The sequence below is a fragment of the Eucalyptus grandis genome, chromosome 9 (assembly GCF_016545825.1).
Source record: "Eucalyptus grandis isolate ANBG69807.140 chromosome 9, ASM1654582v1, whole genome shotgun sequence".
Classification (NCBI taxonomy): domain Eukaryota; kingdom Viridiplantae; phylum Streptophyta; class Magnoliopsida; order Myrtales; family Myrtaceae; genus Eucalyptus; species Eucalyptus grandis.
In genome coordinates this window covers 36,960,581-36,979,132 of record NC_052620.1, presented here as the reverse complement: position 1 = coordinate 36,979,132, position 18,552 = coordinate 36,960,581, and the positions used below count along the sequence as shown (strand labels likewise).

Below are 18,552 nucleotides of genomic sequence, written 5' to 3'. Positions count from 1 at the left end.
TACAATAATTGTAGGCATTTCAATGGGAAAACGGCATTTTGTGTTGAAATATCTCCACATCCTTTTTATAGAAACGTGATTTCCCTTCATTCATTGACTTAACGTATCGAGATCTGGCGTTCTTTACCTCTGTTTTCATAGGAAAAGAAAAAAAAGAGAAAGAAGGAAGTCGTCGACGGCATGGGAAAAAGAGAAAAGAAAATCGGGGCCCCAGTAAATATTACAGTTGTAAAATCTCATTATTATATAAAATATTTTTTTCTCTCAACCATATCCATGAACTTTCCCCTTTTTTTTTTTTCAAGTTTTTCAATTTTTTCTTTTGGTAGGGTGGGTTTTCTTATACGTGGGCCCCGCCCGCTGCCCGTATGAGGTGCTGGCTTTCGGCCATGGCTTTGCTCGTTTTTTCTTTTATAGCCGAAGGTCGACACCCTCTGCCTTGCTTAGACATAAACGCCTTCCACCTCTCGAAAGAAAAAGTCGTAAACACCTTCCACCTCTAGAGAGAGAGAGAGAGAGAGAGAGCTTCATCAGCTGGTTCCATCGCACTGATCGAGAGACCCCTCCCGGTTTCTCTTCGTTTTCTCGCTTCACCTCCATCTTCTCCTCCTCCTCCTCCTCCTCCTTCTCCTTCCGCCGTCAGCCGCCGCCGTCAGCCGCCGCCGTCGCCGCCGTCTTCGCCGCCCGCGGGAAGTAGAGGGAGCGGCGGGGGTTGAGAGAGAGAGAGAGAGAGTGGATTTTCCGGAAAAGGGGGGGCGATCGAATTCGTTCGCGGAAAGCGATTGCGCTTTGATTGGGCGGATCTGCGGATCTAAGCGGCCCTCGACCAGTCGCCCCCACGTGCTCTGTCGCCGTTCCCCGGTCTTTTAGATCTCCGTAGCTTGTCGTCCGCCGCGGTTCGGCCGCAAACCTAAACTCTGCTGTGAGTTGCTATCCGTCTCTCTATCCTCCCCCCTTCCCCCTTCTTTCTTTTGGGTTCTCGTTCTGGTCTCGTTTCGTCGCGAAATTGGAGCGATCGGTGTCCTTGGAGCGGTCGTTTTCCTGGTCTTTGTCTAGGTGCTGATCTTTCGGGTGGTCTGGTTACTGAATTTTTTTTTTGGTGGGCCGCGGCCGAATTGCTGCGGCTCGAGGGTTAGAATGTGGACGGTTGGATTTGACCGATCGGTTGTAGATGGGTTTCGTGTTGGGTGTTTCGTTAACTCTTATGATGTGAGTCTCTCTGTTTCATGGGGGTTTTTGGTGGGTTCTCTCTGTTTGAGCTGCAGTAGTTAATTGGTTATGGATGGTAGACCTAAAATTATCCCCTTTCTCTCTCTCTCTCTATAGAAGTGTTGATTGACAGTTGTAGATAGAGTAGACATCCTCCGACACTAACAAAACTGCAGGATGAATAATTCAGTGTTCTTGGTAGTTGATTTTGGTCTGTGAAGCAGTGGATATGACTTGTAAGTGATTATGCAGTTTGCAGGTGAGTGGAGGTCGTCGGTTTCAGGTTGGAGCTGGTGGTGCACCCGAATTGGATGTGGAGCCACACTTGGAGGCTCACTTAGGTGAGATGAGGGATGTTATCGAGGTTGATAAATTTTCTGAGGGCTTGCTGGCGGCCGTCCTCGGACCGTTATGTGCACACGGGTTCGGATTTAGGGGGCCGGCAAGATGGACTTCTTTGGTACAAAGACACCGGGCAGCACTTGAACGGGGACTTCTCGATGGCGGTTGTTCAGGCCAATAATTTGCTTGAAGATCAGAGCCAGATTGAGTCTGGCTCCTTGAGTTTTCTTGACTCAGGTCCTTATGGCACCTTTATTGGAGTGTATGATGGCCACGGTGGACCTGAGACATCGAGATTCATTAATGATCACCTTTTCCAGAATCTGAAGAGTAAGATGATAGACTATTTTTTTCTATTCAGTGTTAGAAGCATCTTCCAGCGAGGCCTAGTCTGTTCTGAATTATCTTGATTGGTTTTTTCTTTCTTGAAGATCAATATGTTCTTTAGTGTTCAATTCGGACAACGTTTTTTGTCCATCATTTATCAATTGCATTGTCTACGATTTGCAGTGTTTGCAACTGAGCAACAATCCATGTCGGTCGAAGTTATTAGGAAGGCTTACCAAGCAACTGAAGAGGGATTCTTCTCTCTTGTTACTAAACAATGGCCCATGAAACCCCAGATTGCTGCTGTTGGATCGTGCTGCTTGGTTGGTGTTATTTGTGGGGGGACGCTTTACATTGCCAACTTGGGCGATTCTCGGGCTGTTCTGGGTAGGGCTGTGAAGGCAACCGGCGAGGTCCTTGCCATCCAGCTTTCGTCAGAGCATAATGTGTGTATAGAGTCTGTTCGGCAGGAGATGCATTCTTTGCATCCAGATGACTCTCAAATTGTGGTGTTAAAGCATAATGTATGGCGTGTAAAGGGCCTCATACAGGTAAGTTCATTGCCTGCAAAGCAGCAAAAAAAAATTATTTTCATTTTTGCCTTTGCCATTTCTGGATTCTTTATTTCCGGATAAGGTGCTGTATGGGGATGCAAAGTCATTAGGTTAGTGCTCTTGGGATCCAGGGATGGTCAACAGGAAAGAGGAGTTAAGCGTGGTCATTTAAGCTCTGTGGGACGGGAGAAATAGCTTCCGTTTAGATGTTACATCTATACTGTCCAGTTGGTGAGCTGCTGGATATGACTGAAATTGAGCAATAGTGAAAGTGAATTTTTGCTGATTGATGATAATACATCTGAATCTTTTCACCTTTAATAACTGTAATTATTTATTTATTGCCATGCTTCAATATATGTAATTAGCTCCCTTGCTTTTCATGAAGATTGGTGTGAAATGAAATTAACTTTTGTGTCACATACCTCACTTTGGAGGGACATAATAGCTTAAAGTGACTAAAGGAGCTATTAAAGAGAGAGACTTTACAATTTCTGTCGAAGCGTTCTTGTCCTAAGCACTACCTTTGTAATGGGAACTGGGAAAATGCTGTATCAGTGGCATCAGGAGCATGAAACATGAATGATAATTGTTTTTATCTGTACTCTGATGTAAATTCTAGAGTTGTTTGCGGAGGTTAGCCATTTTGTTTTCTTTTTCCCCCCTTTCTCTTCCAGTCAACATCAAGTGAAAGAAAATATGTGGAATCATGATTTAAGATCGCACTTGGTTGTGTTTTTAGAAAGATACCAGAAGGAATTCATGGGATGGGTAAGCTAGGTGCTACAGTGATGGGACATTCTAAGCAAGATCCATGCTTTGGATCTATTCCAATTTTGTGATCTTTCTATTTGAATTTTGAAAAAAAAAATTATTTGTTTTTTCTTTCAAGATGATTTGCTTAAGCAGTTAAAGTTCCACGGCACCAAAATTCACTATCAAAAATTGATAATTGTAATAAAAAAAGGAACTAACTCTTATCATTTTTATTATGATAAGTTCTCATTATCGATAAGTTATCATCATGAGTTATAGTAATTTTAGTTATAAAATAAAGTGGAACACTTGTTTATATTTCCTGGTCACTCTTTTTCTTTTTTCTTGAAAGTTAGTCTTGTTTTTAGGTTGACAAACTGTTTTCTGCAGGTTTCTAGATCCATTGGTGATGTCTATCTAAAGAAGGCTGAGTTCAACAGGGAGCCTTTATATGCCAAGTTTCGCCTCCGTGAACCTTTTAGAAAGCCAATTTTAAGTTCTGATCCATCTATATCAGTGCATGAACTCCAACCTCATGATCAGTTTGTGATATTTGCTTCTGATGGACTATGGGAGCACCTTACCAACCAAGATGCAGTTGATATGGTTCAAAATCATCCTCGTAATGTAAGATTTTCCTGCAGAGATTTTCTATTTTTAAGTGAGATCCCCAGTCCTGCTCATTCCCTGTGTCTCTCTTTCATTTTCAGTCATTAGTAAGAGTTCATGTACTTTTCCTATCTGCTTGAGATGATGTCATAAGATTTCCCTTATGTTGCTATTTGGCAAAATCATTTGCCTGTTTCTTTTTTGGATGTCTTTTTAGTATGTATAAATATTCACGTCAATTCAATTTGCTGATTATAGTCTCATGCGTTCATATACCATGTGAACCCTCTGCCTGTGAGCTTTTTCTTTTTCTTTTTCTATTTCTGTGGTAATTGGGATCATTGAATTGCTAAGTGTAAAGTTTCAGTTTTCACAGTACATGCTGTTTTCAGAGTTGGTAATTTCCATGCCCATTCATCTTCTTGTTTTTTTGACTTTAAGACTGATAAGTGTGGTCTGATCATTGGTGGAGAAAACCTATTTAATGTTTTGGAGGACATCCACTAGTATGGATACCTGAATGTTGCTTGATTCAACCCCTAGACTTGCTCTAACATTGAAATGCTATAGATCTAATGTGACAGTCATCTACTTGCTTCTATCCAGGGAATTGCTCGGAGGCTTGTGAAAACTGCCCTGCAGGAAGCAGCAAAAAAAAGAGAAATGAGGTACTCCGACTTGAAGAAAATTGACCGTGGGGTCCGCCGACATTTCCACGACGACATCACAGTCATTGTTGTATTTCTCGACTCAAATTTAGTCAGCAGAGCCAGCTCAACCAAAGGGCCCACCGTGTCCTTGAGAGGGGGAGGTATTAACCTATCGGTGAAAACTCTGGCCCCCTGTGCAACGCCAGTGGAAGTTTAGTGCTGCCTGATGAATCTGCTAAACTGGTGCTACTAGGATTTACTGTAACGATCAGGTTGTTGAATCTGAGATATTGAGAAGGTGCGGCTCATTATTAATTCTTTAATGTAGAATGTAACATTTTACCTGGGACTTGTATTTTATGTCAGCTCACTTGATCACAGTGATGGGAAGAATCATGGGGGGAAAGCTTCAAAAGTGACAGTAAAGATTCTTGTGGGCAACTCTTTTTACTTGTATCTGTTTTCCCCTTTAGTGATCTAATTTTTGCATTCTGTCAATCACATTAAGGTCACCCTTAATACAAGTTCTTTTGGAGTAGTTTACAGTAAAGAACGGCCTAAAGATCAGTATAGAACTTTGATCGTGAAATGAAGTTATGCTTTGTCAGGGTGCAAAAGAAAAGGCATCTGTAACTATTATGTTTGTTGGGAATCTTTTGATGAGTAGTTGGTGAACTCTGCAGTGCAGATGCTAAGAGTTATATTGGGACGTAAAGGCAAAAATTCTGCTGATGTCTCAATACTTTCATGGGAAATTTTTTTCTCGTGAGCGGGGTCTATGTATTCATTCTAACGTAGTCATCGAATGTCATTAGGCTCCCGGGATCCATCATGATCAGACTGTTACGTCCATCTGGTCACGATGGATTGGGTCGACGAAAGAAAGTCCCACTCGCATGGCCTCTGTGATGCAGACTGATTGCATTTTTGGCATGCCTAATTTCCAGCTTACTCATTGGCCTGGTCGTAGCACTTTTGAAGTTGATGGAATCCAGTTTGACAACATTACCTTGAAGCTGTTGGTCGCTTAGACCCGTTTACAACGGTTGCCTTGGTGAGGCAATTGCTGAGCTGCTTGTCTAATTAATGCTGTTTGAGTGAAGGTGGAAAGTTTGAAAGGGGTGTTGTATAATGAATGAATTTCCAAGTCCACATCTATTTCACACTTGGTGCCACCTACTTTTTATCTGTTACATAAGAAAAATCTGGTAACTTTGAATTCGAGAGGCTAGATGTTCTCAAGATAACGCAACCCTTGAGTACTTTTCCTCTGCTATTCCTCTTAAACTGCTTTGTCAATGTCGATGCTGAGGTTGTTGGCGTCCAAACACCTCAAGCTCGCGGACTGGAACGAGAGACTGTCCATTTCCACATGGAAATCTCTGATACCCAACTCCATCGATGCTGAAGCTCTGAGAAGCGTAGCAGTCCCTTGATTTGCGAGGTCCACCGCCAGCCGCCGGTTTAGGAGAGTTGCCATCGGCCAAGCGAATTGCTTCTTCTAGTTCTTGCCACACCTGAGTCATTGTGGGGCGCTGCTTTGGCGATTTCACCACGCACTTCAGAGCAAGCTGACCCATCTTCAGCATCACCTCCATGTTGCATGGTTGCGAAAGGAGATTGGCATCCAATATTCCTGTCACGTCTTCTCTTTCTAAGCTTGGTCTAGCCTGTGATCAAATGAAGACATGATATAAATTCCCATTATCTTCAAATTGCATTAGGCAAAGCGCATAATATATCTGTATATTCCAGAATTGCTGGTTCTGAGATCTTAGTACCATGTCGATTACGATGTGGACAATGTGTAAAATCTTCAGTTACCTACTTTACACGCCCTATGCGACAATGTATTCAGTTAGCTAGCCTGAACCCCGCACCGTATGAATCTCTGAGAATCGCTTCATGCCATGTCGAAGATGTTCTACTGATCGGTCAGTATATTTGAGAGCGAGACTTACACACATCCAAAAGACTAATTGAATCGCGACAGAAGCACGATGTCTGAATGGTTGATCCTGATCTAGCTACACAGATGTGCATGGAGACTTTCTGGCTTGGGATGCTGAGCGACTAACGTAGTTGGCCCGGGACTCTCTTGGTTACCCTGGTTATTCAAGGTCTGAAAGTCGATTCTTACGTGTGAGAACTGTAAATCTTGCTCAACTTGTAGGTGACCAACACGCACACTATGCAAGCAACGTCATTCCCGCGTACCGAATGTTAGGCTCGTTGAATAGGGGACCTTAATATAATACATATTATGACAATGGAATATGAAGAGATTAGTTTTCTTACCCAGTCCATAATGTGATACCTAGAGTTGTTCCTTCCGGTATCAACGACAGGCCGGGCAGCTACCAGTTGCAGAAGTATCACACCGAAACTGTAAACGTCGCTGAACGGAGTTAAATGAAAGCTGGAACAATATGCAGGGTCAAGGTACCCCGGCGTCCCTTTGATCTGACTACTGACATGGGACTGATCCTCGACTGGCCCTGACTTGACGAGCCCGAAATCCGAAACCTTGGCTTCAAAGCCTTCTCCTATGAGAATGTTGCTCGGTTTCAGATCGCGGTGGATGACGCTCGGCTTTACCTCTTCATGCAAATGAGCAATGCCTGCAAAATTGGAGCATCTCACTAATAGAACCTTTATTTCCTCACATGCCTTAGTGAAAAATGAGTGAGCAGAAGCTACCTTTAGCTGCTCCAATGGCTAAATTAACCCTCTGTCTCCATGTCAGGACCCTGCCTCTTCTCCCTATTAATGGCGAAAAGAGGAAGGAGAAGATCCTCAGTTTTCTCGTTTTTATTCATCATATATTCCAAGTTATAGAGGAAGAAAAGAATGCTGGGACAGCAGTTCAAACTTACCTATGATGTGCTCAAGCAATGAACCGTTGGGCACATACTCATAAACCAATATCTTAGCACCACTTGCTCCTGCACAATCACATATTCAATTAGATTCTCCAGTTCTGAAGCTTAAGCCTGTTGAAACATCAAAATTTAAATTCGATAATCATTTTCAGATATCGATTCTCTTTCATCTTTATCTTTTGTTAGAAAGTCCTAGAAAGTCCAATCCAAAAAGCTTGATGTTGTGCATATAAAAAGCAAGTAAAATCAATTGCCAAGAGACATTTCAACATTTTTTTTTAAATTCAGAAATATTAAATTTTGATGTATTACACCAACAAAAAATATAGTGCAGTCCTGTAGATAAGGAGTCAAAAAGAGGAAGACCTGACGCTATGTTTTTACCTGGTTCTTCACAGAAACCCACCAAGTTGACAAGGTTCCTGTGCTTAACTTTAGAAAGCAGTCTCACTTCTGTTCAAGAAAATACTGCAGAATAATCAGCCACCTGAAGATATAATCCTCAAATTGGAACAAAAAACCTATAATTCTTCTATATATACGCAGCACAATACGTCTAGAGCCTAAATTACCATTCCTAAATTCTTCAAAGCTTTGGTAGGAGTCGGCATGAGGTTTCTTGGTGGCTAGTGTTCCTTCGTCATGGAACGTCCCTCTATAGACATTCCCGAAAGCTCCGGATCCGACCAAGCACTCCTCGCTGAAGTTGTCGATCGCCCTCATGAGCTCCTCGAGCTGGAACCTTCTCAGCAACATTTTCTCGTCTTTCAAACTACTTCCAGCTGCAATATATTGTCATTGTTATTTACGAGAGGATGTTACGAACAAGAAAGAAGTATCCTGAAGTGATTTCTCATATTGATGAACTTTCGGGAATTTCAGCTTTACGAATCACAAATCGGCTCTTGTCATTTGATTTGTAAAATTCGTCTCGTTAACTAGTTAATGGGAGAAGTTGTGGATGAATTACATTATGACAGTTCATGCTAAGCTTTCAATGCTACAGACTAGACTTCTTGCTTTAGGATTCATGTAGTCCGAGGGTCACAACACTATGAGCACTTCAAAGTGTTTTCCTGCAGCATGCATGTGTTGGGAATAGACTTACAAATGGACATTGTAAGACAAATATGAATGCATGTTTCGACTTGCGTTGGAGCCAGACACGACACTTTTTAAGCCTTCAAGCATGATGCATAGATGTGTTACTGAGTCAGAGTTCCAAACTTTCTTTCACTGCCCTTCATTATCTTTCTTCATTTTTCCTGTTCAATCTGTCGTCATGGTTTTACTTCTCGGAAATGATTGCTATCCGTGACACGGAATCACTGACCTTTGCCCTTTATCAGGCGACGGCGGCGGCGCCAGACGGCGGGGAGGAGCTTCCTCCTGAAGAAGATGCAAAAGGTGACGCCCGTCAACAGAATGGACATGGCTATGATTATCACTCCCAAGACATTCACCCGGCTGCTCAGCCCAGACTTGTCCTGAGCCCGCATCGGGGCCGATGCACGGCCTGTTGATCCACCCATCCAATGCCAGTCGCGCCACCAGTTTTGCTCTTGCTTCGTATTCTAAATATACTTCTCGAAACCGAAACCGAGAGCAAGTAGTTCGGTTCGAGGGTGGGATTTTAAATGGACTGCCGGCAGAGAGAGGCAACAACACAGTCAAGACGAGTGTCTTTGTGTGTCTAACGTTGCCGATAGTCTTTGCTGTCTCGTTATTCCATCATGGCGCGAGACCTGGTCTGTGTCTTGGGACGGCAAAAGCAGGCCAGACAACCTATCCTAATCAGGAACCACTTTCTCCGTCGGGGGCGAGACGTTGTCATACTTCTCGATAAGGATCTGCAGTGCTCAACGTACGTAGATTTCAACAGTATCTGGTGATAAATAGGTTGACTTGGTATACATGTCCCGACAATTATTCTTATGATTTTTCGAATAAATATACAATTTGCATGTCGTTTCCATCATCACCAAGCTCCTAGGATGTCTTCGTTGATAGAAAAAGAAGGGTAAAAAAAAGAAAGCGAAAAGATCATCTAAAATCCCAAATTTTATCTAAAGTGATAAATTTATCTCAGTTTTTTTTTTTTTTTTTTTTTTGTAATATGAAAAACTCTAAATTTTGCCAACTATAACATATTTATCTTAAACTTTTTTCGTAATACGAAAAATTCTGAACTTTTATCCGTATAACACATTTACCTCAAATTATAGGATATTTTGATTTTTTTACTTTTCTAATTTTTTTTTCTTTTTTTCTTCTTCTTCTCTCTTCCCTCCGCCGACCATGGTGGAGGGAAGCCGGCGTCCAACGAGGGCTACCCTTGCCCGGCTTCCCTCGCCGGCGTCGGGTGAGGGCAGCCCTCACCGGACGCGGCTCCGCCATGGCGGTGAAAGGAAGAGAGAAGAAAAAGAAAATAAGAAAAAAAAAGGAAAAAAAAAAAAGAAGAAGAAGATGAAGTACATATTGGCTTAGCTTAATACAATTAATGTTCACAAAAAAAAAGAAAATAAAAAGAAAATAAAAAGATGATGAAAATGCCCTTGATAGAATAAATATATCACAGTTTGCAAAATTTAGGATTTTTCATGTCACAATAAAAAGTTTGGATAAATTTGTCACCTTGGACAAAATTAGTTTTTAATGGTCTTTTCTCAAAAAGAAATAATATGAGGAGTAGCCATCTGCAACTTAATTTTTAGGATTTGGGTTCAAGCGCCCTGTCGTGTTCTTGGATGTTTCTTGTGGATTGTCTTTGCTGGGAAGATTCTCCGAAATATAAGGGGGGGATAAGACATATGATGAATTTTTGCAGCCGAAAGAGAAGAAAGATGGTTATAATAAAACAGCTTGGTCCCAACAAAAGCTAGCCAATAATTTTAAATGAAAATAAAAAATTGGTCTTATCAAGTGACATCAAATATATGAATTCATTGTATTTGGACGATGCATAATGCTAGGATAAGACAGCAGTAAGGAAACAAGGGAAATCCTTTCTGTCTAATTTGCGAGTTATGATAAAGTGCTCTCCAGTGGCTAATCGGATTACGACATCGTCCTAGGTTATCGGAAAGCAGCGTTGAATCGAAGCAAAGGGATTAAGATGGATTCATTGAATGGTTCAACATTCCAGGCCTACATCCACAAAACAATATATTAATGCAGATTCTGCTCTGATTTATTTCACGTGTGTAGGCCTCGTTTCCACGTGTTACACCCTATTTGGCTTGTGTGAGAGAGGAATACTAAAGTCTATCTTGTCACTTCCCTACAAGGCTCGATATATGTGCATGGTATCCTTAACCTATTAGGTTAAGCTTTTAAAATAATCGACAATGATTTACATAGAATGAGAGGAGGTCTTAAGTTCAATATATAACGTAACTATGCCCGAGGGTGAGTGTTAGATTATTTAGTAGGGAAAAAATCACGAAAAACCCCAAATTTTGCTCAAAGAGATAGATTTGTTCTAAACCTTTTTTTATGATGTGAAAAATCATGAATTTTTCCAATTGCGACATATTTACTCCAAACATTTTTTTTGTAACACAAAAAATTTTAAACTTACGTTGTGTGATACATTTACCATAAATTATAGGGTATTTTGGTCTTTTTTCTTCTTTTTTTCTTTTTTTCTTCTTCTCCCTTCCCTTTCGCGGAGGAAAGAAGAGGAAAAACAGAAAAAATAAGACAAAAATGTCTTTGATGAGGTAAATGTGTAACAATTTGAAAAGTTTGGAATTTCACGTCACAAAAAAAAAAAGTTTGGAATAAATGTGTCATTTGGGGCAAAGTTTGGGATTTTTTGTAGTATTTTCCCTATTTAGTAAGCTATTAGAAAGGTTGGCTATAGTCTTGCCAAATTATACAGTGATGCACATTGAATGTGAGATGGTATACTTTTCGCTTCCATTGTTATTCTTTTTCCCAACAAAGTAGAGGCCCGGATTGAATATTGGAAAGGGAAAAGAGATGATCGCCACAAGCTGAAAGAGTGGAGGAGGCATGATACAAAGTGATGATAGCGAGAGAATCACATGACTCACGCTTCTTCCTTCTTCTGCGTGGTGAAGCCTCAAGTTCTCCCGGGCGCAAAGTCCACCGTCGCCATCAAGACGAACAGCTCTGGACAAGTTGAGAAGCTGGAGGTCCATTCAGATGTCACGTTGTCAAGGGCTCCCCTGAATCTCTCTGGCTCTCTAAATTTCTTTGGGAAAATTTCAGATAATTACACAAGGGAAAAGATAGGTGAGGCTGATTTCCTTTTTTGAGAATTTCCTTCTCTCTCTCTCTCTCTCTCTCTCGAATTGTTTCAATGAGTTCCCTAATTGTTCTGGAAAAGCAGGTCATGAAATCTTTTAGCAGAACAAATTCAATGCAGTTTCTTACATTGGAGATAATGTGGGTCTTGCATTTGAATTGTCCTGCCTCTTTCTTTTAAACATTACTTCGTGAGTGCCATTTTACGAATTTTAGCAGCAGCAAAGTTGGATGTGAGAAAAGAGTGTCGTCCCGGCAAAGTACAGATTGTGGTGCCTTGAGAGAAGGAACGGATGAGAATATTTATTGAGAGGGCCAGATTGGCAGGCCCCGGAGACTTTATCACTGCATTTTGGAGCAGAGGGAGCCCCCATTTTACCCCTGAGGTTTGGCCTCAATTGCATTCCACACCCCCCTAGATCCACATTCGAACTTGTGTCGTCATTAGCTCCTGAAGTTCATCGACCTCGCATCAGCTTTGCTCCAAACCTATAATGCACCTTGTCGTTTGGAGAAAATCGGGTACTGCTGTTCCTTGCTGTCTCGCAGCGAAACGCTTGGATCTTCTTCCATCGTTTCGGCAACAGATAGGACCCAACGATGCTTCGAACAGGGTCGGGGCATTTTCCTTACCATTCGAAGCCGTGTCCTCTGCTTCTGGCAGTTGATTTGAGATGGCGATTGCAAAAAATGCGTGGACCGTGGCAATCCAATTGGCAAACACCGGTCCAAAATACTCTGCTCGGATGATTAAACATATTTTCAAGGGGAGAGATCGCATCGAACTTTAACCTAGAGTAGTCTGATTCATCAACCAACTCTGCTTCATCGGTCTCTGTCAATGAAATCCTGCTTAAGATGGCAATTGAATTTTGATCTTCTGCCAAACCCCATAACCACCAAACTTCCTACTTCCCACCTATCCAAACTTCTCCAACTCCTTGTCTCTCTTCTATACGTTTTAAAATTAAGATATTTTCCCTCATCTTGCCAAACTCTTCGGAAATATCTCTACCCTCGAATGAATTGCAGAGAGCTTGCACATGCCCATTTATCACAGGCTCCATATAGAAACCGGTTTCGTTCCCAACAATAAATAAGTTGAATTCAGTAAATTCAGCTGGTCAGAGACTCTGGGTATGGGTGTCATGCAATGTATGAACCCACAAGTGGCCTGGAACATCATTATTGTACAGCTCATAGTCAAGATTTCTAGACTCAACTGCATAATATCCCAGACCACATTTCATGATCTGGATCGGAGACTCTGAAAAGACCCGGAAAATTGAAAAGTTGAATGGTTCAATCGCCTTGGCTCTTCCCATTTCCAAAGTGTTAATTGATTAACAAAAGATCGATGGAGTGAGTTTATCAAGAAAGATAGAAAAAGATGCGATGTAGAGAACTCTTTCTTCACTCAAAACTTTTGTACATACACTGATCCATCTCAGGGAACAGGGGCTTTACTAAGAACTACAGAAAGAAAATGTATCAAAGTCTACAACAAATCCTGTATAAGAGAAGAGCCTCCTGAAAACTGACCGCCTCTGTGAATATTAAATGAAGAAACCTTTTTTTTTCCACTGATTACAGATCCCTTCTGCATAACGGGCAAGATGCGTGCCGCAAGAGCCACTTATCGATGCACGGGAGATGGAACATGTGATTGCAGTGAGGCAAGCTCCGCACCGTCTCTCCGAGCTGAAAGTCCTGAATGCACAAAGCGGAAGGTGTTTTGACTTAGTTTCCTACTGATACCAGAGATTGATCACAGATTAATGACTTCCACAAGAGGCGAGTTGAGGGGACAAAGGAAGCGATGATCGTACCTGAAGACACACTGAACAAGAGACTCTTTCTCCGGAAGCATCCATATCATTGCTAGTGATGGTTACTTTTGGGATCTTTTCGACCGAATCTCCAGGCAAGCCCTTGGCGCTGCTCGTGTCAAAGATGTTGTGAACCTCCTCATAGCTTGGTTCAACGGCGCCCATCTAATAAAATGCGTCAATGTCGTAAGCAACCAACCGATCATGAGCAATGCCGATCGTAATACAATTAGGGGCATCGTGTTGAATTCTAATCAGAGGGACAGTACCTGACTTTGCACTGCACTTAGCATTGCTGGCCCGATCCGTTCACGAACAAGTCTCCCGCTTAAGAGGCTGACGATGACATCAATCTGTAATTTTAGGGGGAAATAGTCATTTGGATCCGTAAGCAAACGGATATCTGCAAAATTCCATACATCTACTTTGCTAGAAACACAGATGTGATAACAACATTCCGGCCCCATTGATCAATTAAAGGCGCGGCACTAACTCACCAAGTAGAGGACACACTCGATCCCCGATTCATCTGAATGCCAGAGGACGAGGGACGACTCGAAGACTTCGATCGAGAAGACCGCCCCTGAAATCGCTCCGACGGCAGCCCCTCGAACGAACCCGCTCTCGGTCTCCTGGCCTATCAGAGCCCCAGTCATGGCTCCTAACAGAGTACCAACTGCAGAACCAAAAGATGCCTAAAAATTAAACACTTCAACAGAGGATTCCTCTCAATAAGAAAGTCTCAAAATCTCATCTTGCGAAAAGATCACGCCATTCAGGCATGTCCCGGAACAGTTCTTGGAACATCGAGTCATCGAGATCATGAGCAAAAAAAAAAAATCTGCACAACCCTAACACGTCACGCGTCATTTACCAAGAAATTCCCACCCCCGCGCACCGACGTGGATTCAGAAGCGGCATTGAGGATCCCGAACCCGATGAAACCAAAACCCGAGCAATCACGACCGACGGCAACCCCGGAACCCGCACGAAACGCACGCGAAAAGCACGCCAAGAAAGGGGAACAAGAAACGAACCCAGAGCGAAGAAGAAGGTGAAGATGGCGGAGAAGACGTTGCCCACGACGGCAGAGACGGCGGCACCGGACATTCGCCGGGCCCTCTCGAGGGAGCCGCCGATCACGGACGCGAGAGGCGCGCGGAACCCATAAGGACACGGGCAGAACTCCATCGCCTCGCCCCGACCCGACCTGACCTTTCGTCTGCCAAGATTCTCACTTTCTCCTTCTTGGAGAGAGAGAGAGAGGGAGGGAGAGATTGAAAAGCCTGAATCGAATTACGAGATTACAGAAGAGACCCATGAATATATATACACGCACGTATATACATATATATTATATATATATATATGAATATAAATGGAAGAAGGTGAAGGTGGAGGCTCAGGCTAATGCTTAGTACCTAAGGGAAAACGAAAAGCGACCGCATCGACCTACTCGCATTTATGACCCCTTCCCCCTATTTCTCTCCCCTTTTATTTCTTCCCCTTGATCTTTCTCAGGCCAGCCCCCTCTCCCGCTTTCTCTCTTTACACGTTTTCTTGGAAGGGAAGGTGCGGTCTGGTCTTCGTTTTCGTTTTCGTTTTCGTTTTCAAATTTGCGTAACGTTCGCCGTCAAAGGCACGAGAGACGAGAAGAGAGAGAGAGAGAGATGGATGGGAAGCTTCTGTTTTGACGGCCTCCGACGTGGAGTTCCGACCATTACTCCCTCCCTCTGTCTCTCTCTGCCACGAAAATATCTTCTGCGGAGCTGCTCAGCGAGGGGCCGCAACATCGTAATAGAAAATTTGTGAATGACAACGCTTTTTTATTGGAGAATTTTTTTTTTTTTTAAATAGTTATTTTTTATTTCTTTTTTGATAATAATTTCTGAGTAAAATAACGTGTTTAGTAATTATACAAAATTTCTACTCAGAAATAAAATAAAAAAATAGAAATGTGTTTAGTACAAAATAATTTTTTTGTATTTATTCGTTTGTATTCTTATTTATGAATCGCCAGTTGCCGACCGCCGCCCGCCGCCGCCCGTCGCCACCCGCCATCGCTGGCCACCGATTGTCACCACTAATTGTTGCCGCACAGCCCATCGACTGGCGACGTCCGACGGCGGCGGCGGTCGGCCGGCCAGCCGGCGGTCAACGGTGGCTCTGAGTGATTGAAGGTGGTCACGGCAAGAGAGAGAAATAAAAAAAAAATGTTTATTTCTAGAAATTGTTTTGGAAACAATAAGTAACTTTTTTTTTCTCATTTCTACTCCAAATTTATTCCTGGACTAACTTTCTATTCCGGGGAACAGAAAAACAACTTGGCGTTACCAAACATATTTCTGTTCTTTTTTTGTTTTGATGAACAAAATAAGAGAAATAGAAACGTTGTCATGCAGACTCTTAATATCTGACTAATGAATTCCAAATTAAAATATACAACCGTTACATTTGAGATAAGTTTACCCTCTATCAATTTCTATTAAACTTTATAATTAAATCATTGAATTGAGTGACACATAATAGTTAACAGATATATCAATTTAGGGTTTTACCCTCCGCTATTTTCCACTTTATAGTCAAATTATTGAGTTGAATAATATGTAACAGTTAATGGATATATCAGTTTGGAGATTTTACCATCGGTTTTTCATGGGTGTATCAACTTTTGGTTTTTCCTGATATTTATCTAATTTAACGAAAACTAGTGGAAAGTAAATTTATCGTAAATATACTAGTTTGAGATTTTCGATGATAAAAAAATTTATTTGTAATAAATTTATTACAGATGTACCTGTTTAAAGTTTTTGCTAGTAAAAAAATTAGTTTGTGACAAATTTATCGTGTGTGTGTATATATATATAAATTTATGAATTTTCATAATATTAAATTTAAAATAAATATATAGGTAGAACAAGCGAAAATCAGAAATATTATTTGGGCTGCTGCGGACAGTGAATTTATATGTTTCGCTGCGGTTGGGCCCATATTTCTGAAAATTGGTTGCAGTGATTTAATTGATATACCCAAAAAAGGGTCATCTAGCTTTGATGTCCGAACCAATTTATTATTTGCTATTTCCAGTATTGGGTCAGGTGAAGAGTAGATGAAACGTACCATTGGATTAATTTTCAAAATAAAAGAAAAAAAGAAATTTTGTTTTTGAGATTCACATATACTCCGAATGTAATTCTTAGAATAAGAGAAAAAGGCACACAGATAAATGTCATGTAGCGTTAGAATTTATTAGAGGATGAGGTGATGGAATTCAAACTTTTTGACATGACGGGGAGGGAACAATCGAACCACACAATGTGGATCTTCTTTGGAACATCCTCGAGCTTTTTTACAATGTTGTTAGGAAAACGGTCCTGTAGTCATGTCTAGCATACCGTTCAAGAAAAGCCCATTTGGAAACACCAAGTATTTTTGGTTTTCCTATCAAAAGTTGAAATGTTTTCTGAAAATCATCAAAAAGATTGTATACAGACTTACGTGCAAATACTTATGTCTTGTGAAAATTTCGGGTGTTTAAATTAAATCAAAGTACCTCTAATAAGTCAAAAAAATAAAATAATAAAAGTCAATCTAAACGCGCCCTTGTGTTTGGTTATACAATGCATTCACCTATACCTACAAAAGATAGCCAAACAAAGGGTTTCCAGAAGTTGGTCTGAAATTTGGCATGCTGATCTAATGCCTAGTCGAATCCCACATTATTTCGCTGTAACATGCGGATATATGTTGTCTATTGAAGCATCTTAGAAAAAGTTTGCACTGTCTTTTCGTCCGAAATCTTGGAATTTAAATAGCCTGAGAAACCGAATTAAAAATTAAAATGCGTAGGGGGTTTAGTGGGGCACCATCAACCATGTGCAAATCAGGAGAAGAAAAAATTAAGTCGAACACGCCTTTGTTTATGTGCATGTTGCGTCCAAGCAAGGCACCATATTCGTAGTTAAACATAATTTGTTTGGTGTCATAATCCATGCAAAAGCACATAAATTAACTCGTTAATTATAAGTTTACGAGTCAAAGTGGTTGAAGAGATCGAGCACCCCATCGTTTCATATACGTCGCAACTTGCTTTCAACGATAATAATGAAGATGATTAGGGGGGAATTGAGGAAACCCGCCCTTGGTTAGTTTTGCATCTTTACCACTTCCCCTCTTCCTAATTTTAGAAAGTACTACTTTGTATCTGACAGAACACATGCAAAAAAGATAAAATTGCCATTCCTATCAACCTCTCGGAGGTTCAACGATTACACAAAAACCCTATGATCCAAAACAGTACTGTCGATAATTGTTAACTGCTCTCTCTCGTCTCTATCTCCCTCGCCAACTTCTTCCCTCTATGCCCCCCTAGCCATTCTCTCTCTCTCTCTCTCTCTCTCTCTCTAATATGAGGTCGTGTAGAGGGACAGGATTGAGGATTGGATTATTTTATAGGGCGTGGTTATTTTAGGTCACAATGAAAATCTTGTAAGTGAAAGCAAATAAAAATTGATGTGAAGATGTGATTTGGTGTTTGATAACAAAATTTAACACTCGTGCTCCTAGAAAAAGAAGAGAGGAACTAGTACCAGAATAAAAGTGAGGAGGGTTTTCAGAATCTCTCTAATAGTATTGACAATTGTTACTCGTCGAGGGCCATTAGCAAATCTAAGGATTGAAGTTTCTACAACTTTGGTTTTTTCTCTTCTGTATTCTTGTTCTTTCACTAAATTTTTGAAAATTATAAAGATCCCAATTGAGGCTTTCTAACATATTGGTAGATTTGGTGCACTACATCATTTGAATATGGGATTTTCATGACCCTAATATGCATAGTCTCGGTCCACCTAATATATGATTTATGTCTTTCTTATGGTACTTAAAACATCGCATTAGAGTCATCTTTCACATCCTTTGTGATGGGTGACCTATATTATTCCAATCTAATTTGCACATAAGAAGGGAAGCTTTGACGTCATTTCACATTCCGAGGTAGTGAATTTCCTTCCAACTAATGGCTATTTTATAAAACCCTCGGAATCAGTGTTATTCTACTATAATTCCCCGTTCTAAGGGGCAATATCTCCTATGACCAAATCAAAGGGCAAGGGCTGGCTGAGTA

General features: G+C 41.2%; 3 protein-coding genes across 6 annotated transcripts; 1 reads left to right on the top strand and 2 right to left on the bottom strand.

Annotated features, from left to right (window-relative positions):
- Positions 1–464: 464 nt before the first annotated feature.
- On the top strand, positions 465–5,599 carry LOC104419621 (probable protein phosphatase 2C 60). Of its 4 annotated transcripts, none has more exons than XR_005546548.1 (6): positions 465–922; positions 1,462–1,881; positions 2,062–2,429; positions 3,579–3,815; positions 4,404–4,745; positions 5,395–5,599. XR_005546548.1 is itself a non-coding variant. In XM_010031334.3 (5 exons), the coding sequence occupies exons 2-5, from the start codon at positions 1,563–1,565 to the stop codon at positions 4,662–4,664; spliced, it is 1,185 nt and encodes a 394-aa protein (XP_010029636.2). In that variant the 5' UTR covers positions 465–922; positions 1,462–1,562; the 3' UTR covers positions 4,665–4,997. The 4 variants fall into 4 exon arrangements, 1 of the variants encoding a protein (XP_010029636.2); XR_005546547.1 differs by lacking the exon at positions 5,395–5,599 and adding an exon at positions 5,263–5,382; XR_720837.3 differs by lacking the exon at positions 5,395–5,599 and adding an exon at positions 4,829–5,080.
- Positions 5,554–8,828, bottom strand: LOC104420785 (probable serine/threonine-protein kinase PBL11). The gene is given in 8 exon segments (XM_018862488.2): positions 5,554–5,825; positions 5,827–6,117; positions 6,746–7,068; positions 7,148–7,210; positions 7,324–7,392; positions 7,714–7,782; positions 7,884–8,111; positions 8,663–8,828. Coding segments are annotated over 8 exon segments (1,305 nt in total). The 3' UTR covers positions 5,554–5,729.
- A 4,097-nt stretch (positions 8,829–12,925) lies between these two features.
- Positions 12,926–14,829, bottom strand: LOC104419620 (NEP1-interacting protein-like 1). Its single transcript, XM_010031333.3, has 5 exons — positions 14,468–14,829; positions 13,928–14,106; positions 13,700–13,783; positions 13,431–13,595; positions 12,926–13,311 (listed from the first exon to the last, which is right to left on the bottom strand). Exons 1-5 carry the CDS (start codon positions 14,619–14,621, stop codon positions 13,189–13,191), a joined length of 705 nt encoding a protein of 234 aa, XP_010029635.1. The 5' UTR covers positions 14,622–14,829; the 3' UTR covers positions 12,926–13,188.
- Positions 14,830–18,552: the final 3,723 nt, after the last annotated feature.

What these genes read in the sequence shown, in the direction of transcription:
- LOC104419621 (XM_010031334.3), top strand. Translation starts at nt 1,563, where the DNA reads ATGTTATCGAGGTTGATAAATTTTCTGAGGGCTTGCTGGCGGCCGTCC. An exon ending in CCTTTTCCAGAATCTGAAGA is followed by an intron (nt 1,882 to 2,061) that starts GTAAGATGATAG and finishes TACGATTTGCAG; the next exon opens with TGTTTGCAACTGAGCAACAA. An exon ending in GTGTAAAGGGCCTCATACAG is followed by an intron (nt 2,430 to 3,578) that starts GTAAGTTCATTG and finishes TGTTTTCTGCAG; the next exon opens with GTTTCTAGATCCATTGGTGA.
- LOC104419620 (XM_010031333.3), bottom strand. Translation starts at nt 14,621, where the DNA reads ATGGAGTTCTGCCCGTGTCCTTATGGGTTCCGCGCGCCTCTCGCGTCC. An exon ending in CACCTTCTTCTTCGCTCTGG is followed by an intron (nt 14,107 to 14,467) that starts GTTCGTTTCTTG and finishes TTGGTTCTGCAG; the next exon opens with TTGGTACTCTGTTAGGAGCC. An exon ending in CTTGTTCAGTGTGTCTTCAG is followed by an intron (nt 13,312 to 13,430) that starts GTACGATCATCG and finishes TTGTGCATTCAG; the next exon opens with GACTTTCAGCTCGGAGAGAC.